Source organism: Geotrypetes seraphini, chromosome 10 (genome assembly GCF_902459505.1).
Source record: "Geotrypetes seraphini chromosome 10, aGeoSer1.1, whole genome shotgun sequence".
Classification (NCBI taxonomy): Eukaryota; Metazoa; Chordata; class Amphibia; order Gymnophiona; family Dermophiidae; genus Geotrypetes; species Geotrypetes seraphini.
In genome coordinates this window covers 138281724-138300117 of record NC_047093.1, presented here as the reverse complement: position 1 = coordinate 138300117, position 18394 = coordinate 138281724, and the positions used below count along the sequence as shown (strand labels likewise).

Here is an 18394-nt window from a genome sequence, read left to right as displayed (position 1 = left end):
TGGTGTTCCTCCAGGACAGGGTTGGGAACCACTGGTCTAATGCACCAGTCTGGTTTGGATTTCTTTAAAAAGGCTGCTTAATAACCCTTAAATAAACCAATAGCACAGAAATCCAGTCTCAGTATTGAGCTAACGCCTTCCCTTTGTGCAAGGAGGATCAATTCGTGAAGTCATTCTGAGGCGGTGGCTCCTCCTAGGTCAAAATGCTTAATTATAACACAGCACTAATAATAAGAAAATGTATTTTGGAAAGGTTTTGTCTTAGAAACCCCACCCCTCCTCTCTCAGCCAATCAGCAGCCAGCTTGGGGATTTCCCAGCACTCCCCCCTCCTCTCTCGGCTGATGCAACCGAGTCGCAATCGCCTTTCGGTTTACAACCAGTGCCTCTCCGCTCCACGGGGAGGGGGGGGGGAGAAATAGTCCCGCACAAAGCCAGGGAGGACTCGCTTGAAAAAAACGAATAACAAACGATTCAATAGGTCAAAAAGTGAAACCAGCCGCGTGCGGCTCCCCGGCTTAGGAGAATGCGGAGCGGGGCCCTTCCCCTCCCACCCGCTTGCGCCCTGAGCGTGTGGGCGTGGCCTGCGCGGAGGGATCCGCGGCGCGGCTTCCTCTGTCCCCCGGGGGAATGAGGTATTACCTTTCACGAGGCACTTCTTGCATTTACCCGGACGAAGCGACAGAGAGAAACACGTGCGACGCGGTTCTTGGCGCTTTTCGTTGCTGGGGTTTTGTTTTGGGGTCTTTTCTATTGTTAGCATGGATATTTAAACTGTCTGCACTTTTGCACAAGTGTGCTACTGCACTTGTACTACGTACACCGATTAACCGCAACTATGGAGTAAGTACCCCTTCTGCCATCTCTTTTGCATGCATAGATAGCCTGGGTTTTGTACGTGGTAAAAGCGAACTGTTTTGCATGTTCATAAGCTGACCCTGCTTCTTTTTATTACAGTAGTTGTGGAACATCAGGAAAAGATATCGTCCCTTTGGGGAGTGTGACGCAGTGGTTAGTACTACAGCCTCAGCACCCTGAGGTTGTGGGTTCAAATCCCACGCTGCACCCTGGGCAAGTCACTTAATCCCTCATTGCCCCAGGTACATAAAGTATGCTTGAGTACCTGAATGTAAATCACTTAGACTATAAGTGAGATATAAATGCTGGGACAAATGACTAGTCCAGGGTCACAAGGAGCAGCAGTGGGAATTGAACCCAGTTGCCTAAGATCAAAGTCCTGCTGCACTAACCATTAAGCTGCTACTCCTCCAAGCCACTCATGCCTCTCCTAAGATAAAAAAAGATTGTGTACCTTAATTATTTTTTTCTGATGCTTTATCCATTAATTTTTTAAACCACTATTAAGGATCAGTTCATTTGTGGAATGAGAGGTGTGGTGGGATCAGCCCAAAATTTCCATTGTGCAGCAAATAAGGTTTTTTGTTGTTGTTTTTTCTAGCATACACTATTTCTTTAGTTTGCCCAGCCCTCTGGCTTTGTTTATCCTTTTTCATAAACCTTATTTACACAGTTATGTTCTCAAAGCAGCTACCAGAGTGGTCCCACTGCGATCTATTATCTAAACCTGCAAGAACAGGTTTGCAGAACAAGCCCAGTCCCTTGAGGTTTTTACAATGGCTCTGCTTTTCTTTAGAACAAGCAGCCTGATGTTCTCCCTAAATAAATACATAAAAGTAGCTGACTTCACTTAAGGGTTTAAAAAAAAAATATTATTTCAAGATCACAAGGGTTTTTTTTGCTTTTTTTTTTAAATGGCACCAGAAAGTAACACCCATACACAAAATGTGCTGTGGCCTCTTGGTCTGTTTGGAATGAAGGCAGCTGAAAGGAGTAGCGTAATATCCAGGGCACTGGAGGCATTAAATGGGATCTGATAGTTTGGTTTAGTTGGGGGCAGCTCTGTAGGGGATGATTCATATTTGCCATGAAAGGACATAGCAGTGGAGGGACCAGGCATTTGAGAAATACTGGGGAAAAAATGGTAGTGGGGTGGGTGTGACAGAATAGGTACTGGGAACAGAGCTGGTACTTGCAGCCCCCCATCCACCACCATTATCAAGATACCAAGCATGTGCCTGGCTCATAAGAACTGCTGTTGAATTTGCAACTATGACCCTAAATCTATGGTTAAGCAGCTTAATGGAGAAGTAAGTACCATGCATTATCAGACTGACTGACCTACCATGTAGAAAACAACAAATCTACTTTCATGGTTAGTTCTCAAGTTCACTTATCTTCTATTGTTAACCAAAATTTTGTATTGACACCTTGTTTCTGCTTCCCTCGTAGGTCCTTTACCACCACCTTTGCACCTTCCGCTGTCATCTCCAGCAGGAACAGTGTCTCCAGTTATTCATCCAATCCAACGCTGAATCAACCAGGCCATAATGTCTCTCCTCGCGGCCCTAAGCCTAGACCTGGAGGTGGCTATGTTACCAGCTAGCGCTCTCCAATGGTGGGCGGAGGTGTTGAAGATCCCTGCCCATGGAAGTCACTATGAACACCTGGTTGGGCTTATGGAGGATGGGGGGATTCCCCATGGGACAGAACCAGGCAGTTTGGCAGGTAATGCAGGAAATACTTTTTACAGGGTGGAAGGGCCTTGAGTGGGTGCCATGCCAAAGACCATGGTTTATCCTTAAAATGAAGCTTGATTAAAACATTTTAGCCTACATGGGCTACTGTTGAGCCATTCAGTGCCCCTGAGTGGAGTATGATGCATTATTACAAGGCCCTGCTCAAGTAATATGGCTATTTAAGTGAATGGGAAAAAAAGAATATAAAACCACTTAGTCAAACCCAACTAATGATGGACAAAAACTAAGCTTTCAAAAAGAGAAAGCTAAGGCTAACAACTTGCCTCTTCTGTATACTCTTATGCTACCATACTAAAACTAAGTCTCTATCTATTGGCCAACTTTAAGTAGAAGTCTTACTTATACTTTAACATAAGTATGGGAGGGGCACAAGGGGTTCTAATCTTTTTGTTTCAACATGAGATTCTTCATATTTTTACAAAATTCTTGTCCTCTCTTCTATTCCACAGGTGATGGATTCACAGACTGGATGACAGAGAGGGTAGATTTTGCCTCTTATGTGCCTGTGTCAATGGATTCATCCATTGTGTCGGCTCCTCCTGCTCCAGACCTGGAGACCATGGCCACACTTCTGAAGAAGGAGCTGGAGCAGATGGAAGACTACTTCCTGGAAGACACACTGTCCCCCAGCCTGCCACTGCCACCTGACCAAGTAGCACCTAGCACCCCACCCTCCCAAGAGGCTCACTTCCATTTCCCTGTGCCTGAGCCAGCCCTAGGAGGAAGGTTAGGGGAGTTCCAGACTTTTGTTCCAGAATCAGTAAGCTCTACTTCCACAGCACTTGAGACCCTGGATTCAGGTGGCCTGGAACTCCTCAACCTATATTGTGACGTTCCCCGGGATTACTCCAGCGAGGACCTACAAAATCTCACTGGGATCAGCAATGTCTCTGACCCACCAGCCCAATCAAAGAGGGGCAGTAGGCCCACACCTTATGAGCGCCCTAGTAACATGACCCTGGGTGGCCCAGCTGCCCCTCCTCAGCAGAAAAATGACCGCAAGCAGAAGAAGAGAGATCAGAACAAGACAGCAGCCCTCCGGTACCGGCAGAGGAAAAGAGCAGAGTATGATGCCCTAGATGAAGAGTGCCAGAGTTTGGAAGTTAGGAACAGAGAACTGAAAGAAAAGTCAGACTCAATTGAGAGAGAGATTCAGTATGTTAAAGACCTGCTGATTGAGGTCTACAAAGCCAGGAGTCAAAGACTCCGCAACACTTAATTATATGAACGTTGGTTTTTATCAAATGGCAGAAGAGAAAAAAAGGAATACTTAGTAGTATAGGTTAAGAGCTTCTTAATTCCATACGAGGAGACTGTAAATATGTGGAATTTCTCTTCCCCCACCCCCCCCTTATAGACTGTACATAACTTTAACAACACCAAACCATTTTTCCTTTTTGCAATCTTGTAAAATACTTCAGTATGTTAAATTAAGATAGAGGTAAGGCCTAGCTCTTTTTGATGTTGGGTGAGGTTCCAGGAATCAAGCGAAAAGTAGTGGAGGTCAAGGATTTTTGCTACTATGTGAGAAGAAAGCAGAGCATTACTCTTACTCTCTCTGTAAATGTAAGATCTGTATCATGTGTTGTACAAAATCTGTTTAGCTATGTCATAATGTACCTGTATATGTAAGAGTTCTCGTTATACCACTACAGAACACTTTTCTTCTAGTACTAGGGGTATAGTACTTAAATGCTACCTCTAGGGCTAGGAGCATGAGTTGGTAATTGTGATGTGAAGATGAGCTAGTTCTAGTTCACATGGGCCTGTTGCCTTATTTCTGTATCTTTATAAAAAGAGTTGTGACTTGGCTATAGAGAATTGCTTATGGTTTTTTTTAGTATGTATATAGATTTTATTATTACAGCTTTTCCTTTCTAGTGTATTCACACATCAATACCATTCAGGCTGAGTTTAGCATATGAAAAATGAGCCAAACTTGGGCTCGTGTACTAGCTTTGCCCAAAGCAACTTCATACAATGGAGAATGATACATAACTGAAGTCTGAAACCCCTTTCCCAATGCTTTAGAAAGACATGTCCATTACTAGCCCAGCTAAAGAGCTAGCTCTGCTGGCCTGAATGCAGATCTGCATTAGCAACAATGGCCTCCATCCAGGTACTCCAGATTAGCGACTCGCAGGAGCATATAGACTGTAGGCCAACATGGTACCTATTTTCCTATGTCCTTCACCACTTATCTGGTTAAAAGCAAAGATGGGCTCATATGCTGCTGTTTAAGAAAGTCTCCCCAGACAGCTATTTGGAGATCAGTAAGACTATTAGAACAACTTTTTTTTCACCCATCTTATAAACCCAAGCACAGTGTACACTATAAAGGTAAAATGTTCCTCAATAATAGCCTAGTATGAGAACAGCTCTGGGCTTAAGCATCCTCTTCTAGGTTCTTCATGACAAGGATTTAATATTGAAATTAATTTCAGCAGCTAGGAATAAAGCTCCCATACACAATCAAGGCTTTTTGCTCCCTCTGACTGTACCATCCAACATTCATTCTAAAAGAGTGGCTTACTCTAGATCAGCATCTTTGATCTTGGGTATGTTACATGAAATCAATTCTAGGTAAAACAGTCCACCACTCCTTTTCCCCAAGTACAAGGATATGCATTTGAGAAACAAGACTATAACCGCACTTAGGTTCTTGCTCATTGATAGAATAAAGCCAAGCCTAAATTGGGGGGGGGGGGGGGGGGGGGGGATGAAGACAGTTGTTTATTCTAAGTATTCTGGTTCAATCTAGAAATCCTGACTATAGGGCCTGTTTTATACTTATATACCTTGTGTCTTTCTCACTAGGTGACTGAACAATTATATAAAAGTTTAAGGATAAATCCTCTGCCTTGCATCCTTAGATAGGACCAGACCACGGGCTCAACTTATGGCCTGCATTCTCCACATGGAGGATCATAAAGGCTTAAAATCTTGATGGAAGCTGTTACACTTAAGGACTAGCTGCTTTTCAAGATCAGGAGTCAGCTACAGTGCGAGGAGCACTAGTTTTCTGAAAGCCTCCACCATTCCAGACAAATACACACCTCCAAAAGGCTAGGAATACACAAGAGAGGGACACAGTCTCTGCAATTACAATTTTTAGATTTAGCACTTAACCTTAGAAGCAGCCACTAACCCTCATTGCCTAAAGTCACAGAATGTCAATGGGATTTGAACTCTGGTTCCTCTATTTCTCAGCCTACTACCATTCAGTCTGTTCCCATTCTTCAGCAGGTGGAGTGTTATATCTGCAGTCTTCTTAATTTAGGCTTTGGGAGGGTCTGTTGGAAAGGTTAGGCAGTGGCCTTTTTGTCTGCTCCAAGTTCTGGTCAGACTGCACTGGGTCCTGGAGGACTACTATTACCAGGTTGGGGATGTCACATTCAGTTCAAGCCCCTCTTTTTTTTTTTTTTTTAGGAGCCTCAACTATACAGCTTGCCACAGTCAGGCAAAGATTACAGTTTTAAGTGCCTTTGGGGTCTGCTCCTTTTTACTTAAGTCCCAAGGCAGTGCTTTTCTCTCAGTGCCGGTTTGCAGGGCTGTGTTCCATTCAACTGCAAGTTTCATTTTGCCTGCCTTGCAGTTTATACACACACACATCGTAAGCTGAAGACATTCAGTGTGTACCCACCAAGGCCCAATATATTAAATTTCTTTATCAAGGTAGAATATGGCACCCACTGTGTCAACACTTGCCCAAAGCAATTTTGAAACTAGATTAAATCAACTTCTGCCATTTCAAATACAATGTTGCTTTTTCATAAGAATTTGAAAAAGGTTTTCTATTATGCAAGATCTGGGAATAGGCTAGGGCCTCCACCCAGGACACTGAACACAAGCTTTGCTTTCAAAGTTGCAAAGAAATTTAGAACAGATCCTAGTTGATATACAGAGGATAAGCATATCATTAACATTTTAAATCAGCATCTGATGCTACTACTATTATTTCTAGAGCGCTACAATCTAAACAGGAGAAAATATTCAGACAGAACATATGTTGACTAGTCTCAGATGAAAAATTTTGCATGTCATGGCTCCCTTTTCCACAAAAAGGATGAGGGTTTGGACTATCTTAAATAATAAAATGCTAGCCACGCATGCGCACTTGCCTCGCGTGTTCCCTGATCCCTTTTCTGTCGGGATGTGGCAAGACAAGTGCGCATGCGCACTTATTACGTCACTGAGCAGCGAATGCAGGAAGCGGAGTAAAAAAAAAAACCAACTGAGCGAGCCGGGCCGCTGAGAAAGCGCGGGAGGCCTGGCCCGGGCTGCAGACGGGTAAGGAGCTGGGGCAGTGAGCCTTCCCTGCGGCTGAAATGGAGCCTGGCCACCCTCCGCGACAGACCACAGGAGTCTGTGTCCTTTTCCGCTCACCCCCCTTCCCGCAGACCCGACTATCTTGGCGATTCAAGCAGCGTGTGCACCAGTCTTCACACGCTGCTTCGGGCCTTTCTTCCCTGATTTGCTCTGCCGTGTCTCTGATGATGTCATCAGGGACATGCCAGAGTAAATCAGGGCAGTAGAAGGACCCGAAGCAGCGTGTGAAGACTGCTGCTTGAATCACCAGGTAGGTAGTCAGGTCCGTGGGAAGGGAAGGGGGGGTGGCGCAAGGACTCTGGGGAGAATGGCAGACACCGGCCCTATACTAACTCCCGTGGACAGGGGGAGCAGGAAGGGGTGCTGATGGACAGGGGGGGGGGGGGAAATGAAGGGAGGCCTATTGCTGGACAGAGGGACCAGGAAGAGGTGATGATGGACAGGGGTGGGAAAGGAAGGGAGGCTTATTGCTTGACAGGGGGAACAGGAAGAGGTGCTGATGGACAGGGGGGGGAAATGAAGGGAGGCCTACTGCTGGACAGGGGGAGCAGGAAGAGGTGCTGATAGACAGGGGGAGGAAATGAAGGGAGGCCTACTGCTGGATATGGGGAGCAGGAAGAGGTGCTGATGGACAGGGGGGGAAATGAAGGGAGGCTTACTGCTGGACAGGGGGAGCAGGAAGAGGTGCTGATGGACACGGGGGGAAATGAAGGAAGGCCTACTGCTGGACAGGGGGAGCAGGAAGAGGTGCTGATGGACAGGGGGGAAATGAAGGGAGGCTTACTGCTGGACAGGGGGAGCAGGAAGAGGTGCTGATGGACAGGGGGGAGGTAAAACAAAGGGAGAAGGGCTGCTGCTGGATAAGGGGAGCAGTGAAGGGGTGGTGGTGGACACAGGGGAGGTAAAAATAAGGGAGAATGGATAGGAAAAAGCAGCTAAGGAGACAGAGAGAGAAAGAAATAAAGACAGACACACATATATTCTAGCACCCGTTAATGTAACGGGCTATAAAGCTAGTTAAATTATAAATGTTTTGCTTTCATCAGAATTTGTTAAAACCTTTTTTTTTTTTTTTGTTCTAGTGATTTTAGTCACTCCCTTTTGACAAAAGAGGGAACGTCACATACTCAGGGAGGATATCCCAGACAGGCAAGTGCAAAACTTGAAAGCCCTCTGCACATGGGAAGCCTATATTATACATGGATACCAATGGGCAACAAATGCCTTAGCAATGAGGACTTCTATCACAAAGCTAATGAAAGGCAGCTGAATTTAAGAAAACTTGCTAAAAGCAGCTCTGGACTGGCCAGACACATAGGGTAAATCAATGCCAGGCTAGAGCTTTCTTGCATTACAATAAGGCACAGCGCCCCACCCCTTCCTCCAGAGCCAAAGAGAAGGCTGTAATAGTCTAAGGAGGGGATGAGAGAATGGACAAGGGCATTTTTGTGTACGCGCCAAGGAAGGAATTTTACATTCTAAAAGGAGATGCTTCTCATACTGTTTTAGATGGAAACTAAGGAATAGATAGGAATTACAAGTCATTTATTGTACAAATTATACCAACACTTTTACACAAAACCACAGAGGGGGAAGGGCAGGGGAAATTAACACTCAAAATGGCGACTGCCTTGATATGACAATTCCTCCCCAAAAAACAAAACCAAAAACCACACAGAAGTCACTGCTGAGAGTGACGCTATACTACTCCCCAAGGCCAGCACAATGTTTTAACTGGTAAAATGAAGGAGGGGGAGGGAGTAATCATGTCTGATTACAACTACAGTACTGCTGGAAGGAAAACCACCTGAGGGCTTATAAAGTCCCAAATGTACCATAAAGCAAGAACCTGTTTGATCTCCACTAGTCACAGGTGTTAATTCCTTTGTGAGGAGAGAGGCTGTTTTGTAAATTAGCATGAGGTTCAGATTTATATTTAATAGTTTTTAAGCTATTAAAAAAAAAAAGATTCACCCCATTCTCCATCCCTTTTTTAGCACTTGCATTATGGTGCTAGACAAATAAATCCATGTCTGCCCCTCCCAACATGCCTTTCTCTATGTATCCTTGATTCTGAGACAATTCTGTAAATGTAACCATCAGCTTTTGTAAATCCAGCATTTTTCCACGATCTGGTAGCAACTCTACTAGCCCACCAAGGGGGGAGGGGGGTGAGATCCAGACTCCTGCTTCTTGGAGTTAAGTGCTCAACTGGAATGGTGTGGTTTTTTCCCCAATCATAACGCAAAGGGAAGCTGCACAGACTGAAGTGAGATACTACCTGAGAAGGAACAAGGAGGAGGGTGGGGCTGTGTTTGCACCTGCTACACAGCACTGGCTTAGGCCAGTGGTTCCCAACCCTGTCCTGGAGGACCACCAGGCCAATCGGGTTTTCAGGCTAGCCCTAATGAATATGCAAGAGAGAGATTTGCATATAATGGAGGTGACAGGCATGCAAATCTGCTCCATGTATATTCATTAGGGATAGCCTGAAAACCCGATTGGCCTGGTGGTCCTCCAGGATAGGGTTAGGAACCACTGCTCTACAGCACCAAACCAAAGTTTACAATGGCAAGGAAGGCGGTTCACTGCAACTCAATCCTCTATCCTCTTGCAATCCAGGAAATGAGATGGGAGTAGTTACTAATAGAAATCTTCCACTCCCTTCTCAGCTGTCATAGCATTCTGGATTTGCTGTTGCTTCTTATACAGCTCAGCTACCTGCAAAGGAAACAAAAGGAGAATATCTTCCTCTTTATATTGATATGCTTCAGTTACATAATAGTTGTATTTTTTGTTACTATGTACGGGACAGTTTAGATGTTCTTTGGCCAGAACAGCGGATGAACAGGCTGTGAGAGTTTTAAATAATAATGACAGATGACTGACCCACACAGCTCAGGGCATGAAGAGAAACCTATGAAGGAGTCTGTCAAGTTTATTAGAAGCTAAATGTTCTTTTATGGGAACACGGGTAACAGTTTAAAAAGATACCAGTGACTTGATTTGCAGGAATAAGTAAGAGAGGAAATGATGTATAAAGTTTGCTCTCACAATTGAGGGGAGGAGAGCATAAAGGTACATTCTTCCACCCCCCACATCCCCTCAGGAATTCACACCATAAAAGCATCATGTATGTATAGACTGGTCACGCACACTTAGCCAGAAGCCATACACCAGGGTCCTGTGACCTAGCCTGCCCCTGCCCATAGGGATGCTCTGGGAAACTGCAGCATTCCTGGCTGTGTTAACTTATATCTACCCTTGCTTGTCCTTTGCTAGAGAGTACATTCTTCCCCATCAGGTGCCAGAGCCATCATTGGCATTTACAAAGATGGCAGAAGTACCTGGGTGCTGCTCGTTGCCTCCTCTGGTTTCTTGTCATCTCGGATACGCACGAAGCGAGGGAAGCGTAAGGAGATCCCCTTCATTTCATCTACCTGATGGAAGAGCAAGAAGAACTTATTTTTTATTTTAACGTTTTTATTGATTTTTTCATATAACAAGTGTCATAAATTTTCATACAAATTATCTTTAACAATACACTTGATATCTCTATAATATACTTTATATAAAACATATATTATCTTTATTATGATTTTACACACCATATAAACTTTAATGATTTTATCAATTATTATTTAATTATAAATCCTCTTCCCTCCCTTTATTTTGTTAGTTTCACATAAAAACAACATCTGCTATGATAAATTATTTATAATTTATGATAAAGAGAATAAAAACCTTACCCCCTCCCACCCTCCCTCCTTTAACCATTATCTTATTATGGGAAAAATTAAATCAATCATTACAAAAATCTGTTAATGGTCCCCATATCCTCTTGAACTTATCTATATATCCTTTTTGTGTTGCAAATGTATGCTCCATCTTATATATATGGCAAACTGAGTTCCACCAAAAATTATAGTTTAATCTGTCACAATTTTTCCAGTTATGTGTAATTTGTTGAACTGCTACTCCAGTCAATATAAATAAAAGTTTATTGTTATTTGACGAAATTTGACTTCGAGCTCTCATTGCAGTACCAAATAAAATTGTATCATATGTCAAGGCTACCGGATTTTCTAACATCCTATTAATTTAAGGCCAAATTGATTTCCAAAATATTAATATGAATGGACAATAAAATAAAAGATGATCTAATGTCCCTGCTTCTAGATGACAATGCCAGCATCTATTAGACTTAAAGCTATCAATTCTATGTAAACGTGTAGGGGTCCATAAAGCTCTATGTAAAATAAAAAACCAAGTTTGTCTCATAGAAGCTGACAATGTACACCTTAACCTCCAAGACCAAAGTCGTACCGGACTCGAATTCAGATTTCATCAAATAACAATAAACTTTTATTTATATTGACTGGAGTAGCAGTACAGCAAATTACACATAATTGGAAAAATTATGACAGATTGAACTATAATTTTTGGTGGAACTCAGATTGCCATATATATAAGATGGAGCGTACATTTGCAACACAAAAAGGATATATGGATAAGTTCAAGAAGATTTGGGGACCATTAACAGATTTTTGCAATGACTGATTTTAATTTTTCCCCATAATAAGATAATGGTTAAAGAAGGGAGGGAAGGAAGGGGTAAGGAATTTATTCTCTTTATAATACATTATAAATAATATATTATAATGAGTGATAATCTTATGTGAAATTAATGTAATAAAGGGAGGGAAAAGGGTTCATAATTAAATAATAATTAATAAAATTAATACAATATATATGTTATATAAATTCATAAGAATAATATAAAATATGGTTTATATAAAGTACATTATAGAGAATTCAAGTGTATTGTTAAGACAATTTTATGGAAAATTTATAACACTTGTTGGTATATGAAAAAATCAATAAAAAACTTAAAACACATAACTGGAAAGACTATAGAGGATTGAATTATTGTTTCTGGTGGAGTTCGGTTTGTCAGGTGTATGAAATGGAAAAAACATTGGCAATCAAGAGAGGTTATTATAAGAAATTTAAAGAGGTGTGGAGACCATTAATTGAGTATTATAATAAATAAATAATTATATTTATCCCCATTAAATATATGTAGGGGGGAGGAGAGATGGGTGGGTTTTATGACATTATGAGGGGTAATATATGGAAAGGGAGGGAGGGGAGATAGTTTATGGTATAAAATGAATGTAGAGTTTCAAGTGAAGAATGTATAGTATGACTTGAATTATTGTACACTTGTTTGCATAATGTAAAAACGAATAAAGATATTTAAAAAAAAAAAAAAAACTTAAAACAAAAAAACAAGACCAAAGTCGTGGCCATTGAGATGCATTAATCTGATGTTTAATCTCAATGCTCCAAATATCTCTAAGACCATTTTTTTTCTTTTTATTTACGAATCCAGATATCAATTTATACCACATTGCGGCCTGGTGACCCATGGAATCTATCTGAAAACATAAGAATTCCATACTATGATAATTATTAAGGTTTTTCCATTCAGGGAACCCTACCTGAATGGCCTGCTTCAATTGCATCCATCTGAAATATTGTGATTTATTTAAACCAAATTTATTTTGCAATTGTGAAAACTCAAGCAGTTTACCTTTATTCATTACATCCTCTAAAATACGAATTCCAGCAATCATCCAATGTTTCCAGATAATTTTAAAACCGCCAACTTTGATCTTTGGATTGAGCCATATTGTTTGAGTCGTTGATTTAGTTATTGGAATAGGAGTTAGGTTACTTATATACCTTATAGTTTTCCAAGTATCGACAAATATTTTGTGCTCCTTATATAACCTTATAAACAAAAACAAACCGACTCTATAATGGTAACTCAACCCACGAGGAGGACCCGTTATGCTAAAATACAGCTCAGAGGTATAAAACTCTAAAGAGGAGGAGGTAACCCCCTCTTAGGAAAAAGAGTTTATTTTCCAATCATTGCTTCATAACAAACGAGTCCAACTCAGAGGTTTGAATGATTGTAAAGTATATATGTCTCACTAATAATGCAATATGCATTCAAAAACGTTTTTCAAAAAATAGTCAGAATTTCTGCATTCAGGTAAGCACTAAAAACTTTGCATTCATATAGTAAATTCTCAAAAAAAGATACTTGTCAGGGACCCTGACAAGTATCTTTTTTTGAGAATTTACTATATGAATGCAAAGTTTTTAGTGCTTACCTGAATGCAGAAATTCTGACTATTTTTTGAAAAACGTTTTTGAATGCATATTGCATTATTAGTGAGACATATATACTTTACAATCATTCAAACCTCTGAGTTGGACTCGTTTGTTATGAAGCAATGATTGGAAAATAAACTCTTTTTCCTAAGAGGGGGTTACCTCCTCCTCTTTAGAGTTTTATACCTCTGAGCTGTATTTTAGCATAACGGGTCCTCCTCGTGGGTTGAGTTACCATTATAGAGTCGGTTTGTTTTTGTTTATACAGCATCTTTTCTGACTCTCTTTTGTTACATTGTCCCTGTTGATAGTGGAAACATAGTTGCACCTTATATAACCTTGGCATTTGAATACTGATAACATGACTCAGACGTAAAGGAAACATAAGTCTCCATTCTAACCAGAACCAATCTGGTATATTTTCAACGGGCTCTGGAAGGATCCAATACATACCTTGACGCATAATATAGGCTTGATGGTACCTATAAAAATTTGGAAAATTTACCCCTCCCTCCGCAATTGGTCTTTGTAAAGATACTAGAGCAACTCTGGGGTTTTTTCCAAGCCAAATAAATTTTGTTAAAATCTTATCCAATTTTTTATAAAAAGACCCCTGAAAAAAAATTGGTATCATACCCATTTGGTAACAAACTACTGGTAAAATCATCATTTTTACAGTTTGCACTCTCCCCCACCAAGATATGCATAAAGGATTCCATTGCTCACACATTTCTGACACTTTTTGTAATAAATTTTTTTCATTAATTTTCATATTCTCATCAACAGTTTTTGTAATCCAAATTTCTAAGTATTTTAATCCTTCTTCTTTCCAGATAAAAGAAAAAGAGTCAAATAGACTTTTTGTACAATGTACATTGAGTGGAAGCACTTCTGATTTATTCCAGTTTATTTTATATCCTGAAAATTTTCCAAATTTTTCAATCAATTCAAGCAAGTGTGGAATGGTTGTTTCCGGATTTCTCAAATAAAGTAAAATATCATCCACATATGCTGATAATTTATATTCTCTATCCGAATGCGGAATACCCTGTATTTCCTTCACCTGTTCTATAGCTAATAACAAGGGTTCCAAAACGATATCAAAAAGCAAAGGAGATAGTGGCCATCCTTATCTAACCCCCCTCTGCAGAATAAACCGTTCTGAAAAATTGTTATTCATATACAATCTAGCAGCAGGGGAGCTATACAATGCTTTTATTATTTGTATAAATCTGGAACCTATATTCCATTGCCTAATACATGAAGGTCCATTCCACTCTATCAAAAGCTTTATCAGTATCTAATGAAATAGAAAATGCTGGGTCATTAATGGATTTTGTCAAATACAACAAGAAGAACTTAAAAATTTAACCTTTCTTTATAAATTTGCTACCATTTGTTATTGCTTTCCTTTTGTGGCTTCATCCTGGCCCCACTGAATTTTCAGCCTCCAAAGGGGGGCTATGGCTCCTCTATCAGTTCCTGAGGGAGGGAGAACTTCCCTCCCACCATTACAGTGTCAGCAACTCGTCAGAGCTATGGTTTGTGGCTCCCTTTGGAGAATCCAGAGCTGGGTTTCCCTTCCTCTTCTTTGGGTGGCAATTGATGCCCCTGCCACACCTGAAAGGGCAGGAGGATGGAACACGGGAATCAAATCTAGGGTCTCTTGTGTCACTCCAGTGCTGAACACTGGCTATATGATTACTTTAGGCTCTGTGCAGCATCACAGCTCTGCTTTCTTGTCAGGCAAGAGTAGAGTCTGAGTACCCGAGTGGCATGACTATCTTTGGCCCCTCTTCTGGATCACAAATTAATATGAAATGTATCAGGATGGACTCACCAGTCCCTGGGCAGCCTTATGCACGGGAGAGATGGAGAGATCAGCAGATTTCACTTCCCACACCTGTGCTGGCTCCAGCCAGTGATCTGGCTCTGTGGCACTGTCCCAGCGGTAATAAGGACGGGGCTTCTCAATGACATGATCCTGCAAGGTCCACATGAACAGACTCAGCAATAGTATAGTGCTTTTTATATGACCAAGGATAAAATTTCCCCCAACCACTTTCTTCCTACTGTATATACTCAAATATAAACAGAGATTTTTGGGCAAAAAAAAGGCCCAAAAATCGGTCTCTCTGTTTCAAGTCTACCCATTCAGTAGCATTCTTTCTCCACCTGAAACCGGCAGTTCCCCCCAGTCAGCATCCCTGACCTGGCAATTTCCCCACTGTTAGCGTGCCCCTCCCTCTTCAACCCACCCCAAAGAGGCAAGGCTCCCCCTCCCCACCCCCTGGACGTAGCATTAAGATCCCCAAGACCTACTGTGCTTAACTGGTGGGCTACTGGGTCGTTGGGGCAGGATCAATTCTCCCTGGACAGAGATCTTACAGCCACACAAGAAGGTGACGTCCCCGTGACGGAGCCGACCCGGCAGTCTAAAAGCTGCAAAGCTAAAGAGCTTTGCGCATGTGCCAGCCCTCCCGCCCGAATGTATCCCTCCTGGCCCCTATATAAACAAACCCCCAACCGACCAACTCAGTTTTAAAAGTTTCTGCGATCTATCCGACTCGGTAGTCTTAACGGTGTCAGCCGTTTTTCTTATCGCTTCAACTTTTAATTTTCCAACATTTCTCTTCACGATTTTGATCTAGCAGCGCTCTGGTTTAGCATGTCTGAAAAAGCCAAACCTGGTTTCAAACGCTGCTCCACGTGCGCCTTGAAGATGTCGGCGACTGACCCGCATGCCTCCTGTATCCGTTGCCTGGGTCCCCTCCACCAGAAGTCTTCCTGCGCTCACTGCGCTAAGTTAAACAAGCACTCGCTCAAAATTTGAGCGCTTAAACTAAAGGAATTTGAACTCCCTAACGCGGCCTCCGCTCTCCCCTCCGCCTGCCAGCAAGGGGCATCGGAGCCGCAGGGACCGCCTCCCATGGTGCCGAAGCTGGTACTTCGCAAACCAGCTCAGGCACTGACGTCTCCTGCGTGTGTCACGTCGAGCCTGATGACATCACACGCAGGGACGCTGCCTATTGGCTCTCTTGCTCCCCCGCTGCCTATTGGCTCAGTGGCTGCTCCCACTGACCAATCCCGGCCGGATTGCTCACTCTTGGTCCCGCCCTCGGCACCGACTGAATCCAGCCGTCGGCACCGAGCTCCTTCTCGCAAAGAGCCTGCAGCACAGCGTTCTGCCTCCCCAGACCGGCATAGGCACTCTGCTTCAGCCAGCCCACCCAGGAAACTGAAGAGGAAATATAAGCACCTTATTTCTTCCAGTTCCTCCTCCTCCTCGGGCTCTCCTCCTGCCTTGTCTGCTGCTACTGCTCCAGCCCAGGATGTGCTTCCTCCCCAGCTCTCTCACCAGTCTCAGCCTCTGATGCAGCCGGCACTCTTTCAACTTTTCCAGCAGTTCCAGCTCTTTCAACAACAACAACTGCTTTCTGCCTCTCCTCCGCTCCTCTCCGCTCAGCCTATTGAACAGGGCACTCAGCTTCCATCCTCACCTCATCTGATCCAGCATGATGCCCATCTCTCTGACTCTGTCTCCACTACCTCTTCTATGGCGGCGGAGCTGGAATCCTACTATGCTTCCTCCTCGCGCTCTCCCTCGCCTGATTCGCAGACGGACCCCCTGCTCTCTTCTCTGGCTCATGAAGACACTCCATCTGAGCGGGATAGGGCATCACCCCCGGAAGACACCTCCTACCCACGCTTCCTATCCAAGATGGCGTCTTCTTTACAATTGACCACCACGGCCCAGCCGGACCCCCGGGAACAGAGACTTCAGGTCCTTAAGTATCTTCATATCCCTAAAGAAGTGGTCTCTTTGCCCCTTCATGCTACTCTGGCTGATTCTCAGAAAGCAATCTGGAACACTCCCTACTCGTCCCGGGTCACGAAACGCAGTTTGGAACATAAATACAAGGTCCAGGATGTGGCGGGGTTTGGCAAAACTCAACTCCCTCACCAATCCCTGGTTGTCCGCTCTGCCTTGCGGAAATTCAAATCCTCCAAAGACTTTGCATCTACTCCACCAGTCCATGGGTAAACGAGCATACCAAAACTCCATGCTGTCTGGGCGAATTGCCATCCATCAGTTCTTCTACACCCAATTCCTCTATTCTAATATGGAGGATATGAGAAAACTGGTCGAGACCTTACCGGTGCCCACGCAGGAGGCTTTTAATGCCATCCTCTCCAACTTCGAAGAATGCTCCAAGAACCTTATCCGGGCAGCTGACGATGCCTTTGATACCGCCATGAGAGGAGCGGCCACAGGCATTTCCACCCGCAGGCTGGCATGGTTGCAATGCTCTAAACTGGGGATGGACATCCATGCAAAGGTGGCGGATGCTCCTTGTCTCGGAGACAGCTTGTTTGGTGACAAGGTTAAGGATCTTATTGAGGGGCTTAAAGAGGATTGCACCACACTGGATGCTCTGGAGGAGGATACCGCGCATCACTTCAAACAACCCTTTAAGAAGCAGCTACCTTCCCAACGGCATTTCAATCTCAGGAAGTCGTTTTCTTCTGCCAGACAGTTTGCTCCATATCCGCAAAAGCAGTTTCGGCCCTATCGACAGCAATCCTCCAACAGAGCCCCACGAGACCGTCGCTCTCCTAAACCCGCTCAACCTGCAGGCCAGAAGCCCCAACCCTCTTTTTGACAACCCTCCCCTTCCCGCTGTTCCGGTGGGAGGTCGGTTGAGGGTTTTTTTCCAGACCTGGCAAGATATAACCACAGACACCTGGGTCTTGCGCATCATTCAACATGGTTACCGCCTTCGCTTCCTGGCTCCTCCTCCTTGGTGCCCCCCTTCCCACCTGCCACTTCAACCATCTCACCTGCTTCCTTTGCAACAGGAGTTATCTTGGTTGCTGGACATTCGGGCCGTAGAGCTGGTTCCCGAACAACAGTGGGGCCAGGGGTTTTATTCCCGATACTTCCTCATTCCAAAGAAGACAGGAGGCGTTCGCCTGATTTTGGACCTACGGAAGCTAAACAAATTCATATTGAAGGAGAAGTTCCGCATGCTCTCAATCTCAGCCATTGCTCCACTGCTCCAAGTCGACGCTTGGCTCACGTCCATAGACCTTCAGGATGCCTATCTGCATATTCCCATCCATCCCTCTCACAGGCAGTATCTTCGTTTTGTGTTTCAGAACCTTCACTACCAATACACGGTTCTCCCTTTTGGCCTCTCGTCAGCACCAAGGGTCTTTTCCAAGTGTGTCATCCCCATAGTAGCGCATCTGCGCAAGCAG

General features: G+C 43.5%; 2 protein-coding genes across 3 annotated transcripts in view; one reads left to right on the top strand and one right to left on the bottom strand.

The window, feature by feature from the left end:
* Positions 1 to 378: 378 nt before the first annotated feature.
* ATF5 (activating transcription factor 5) lies at positions 379 to 4466 on the top strand. Its single transcript, XM_033962108.1, has 3 exons — positions 379 to 842; positions 2310 to 2585; positions 3067 to 4466. Exons 2-3 carry the CDS (start codon positions 2408 to 2410, stop codon positions 3834 to 3836), a joined length of 948 nt encoding a protein of 315 aa, XP_033817999.1. The 5' UTR covers positions 379 to 842; positions 2310 to 2407; the 3' UTR covers positions 3837 to 4466.
* A 4004-nt stretch (positions 4467 to 8470) lies between these two features.
* Positions 8471 to 18394, bottom strand: part of LIG1 (DNA ligase 1) — a 135454-nt gene continuing 125530 nt past the window's right edge. Inside the window, exons 24-27 of one of the 2 annotated variants that reach the window (XR_004540810.1) lie at positions 14973 to 15116; positions 10294 to 10386; positions 9504 to 9667; positions 8471 to 9305 (exon numbers count right to left, since the gene is read on the bottom strand). Coding sequence is in view for 1 of the 2 variants with exons in the window: in XM_033960347.1 (XP_033816238.1) it covers positions 9590 to 9667; positions 10294 to 10386; positions 14973 to 15116 (315 nt within the window). In the remaining variant the exon portion in view is untranslated. Of the gene's footprint in view, positions 9306 to 9416; positions 9668 to 10293; positions 10387 to 14972; positions 15117 to 18394 lie in introns of those variants that run through there. The other variant, XM_033960347.1, reaches the window with a different exon arrangement.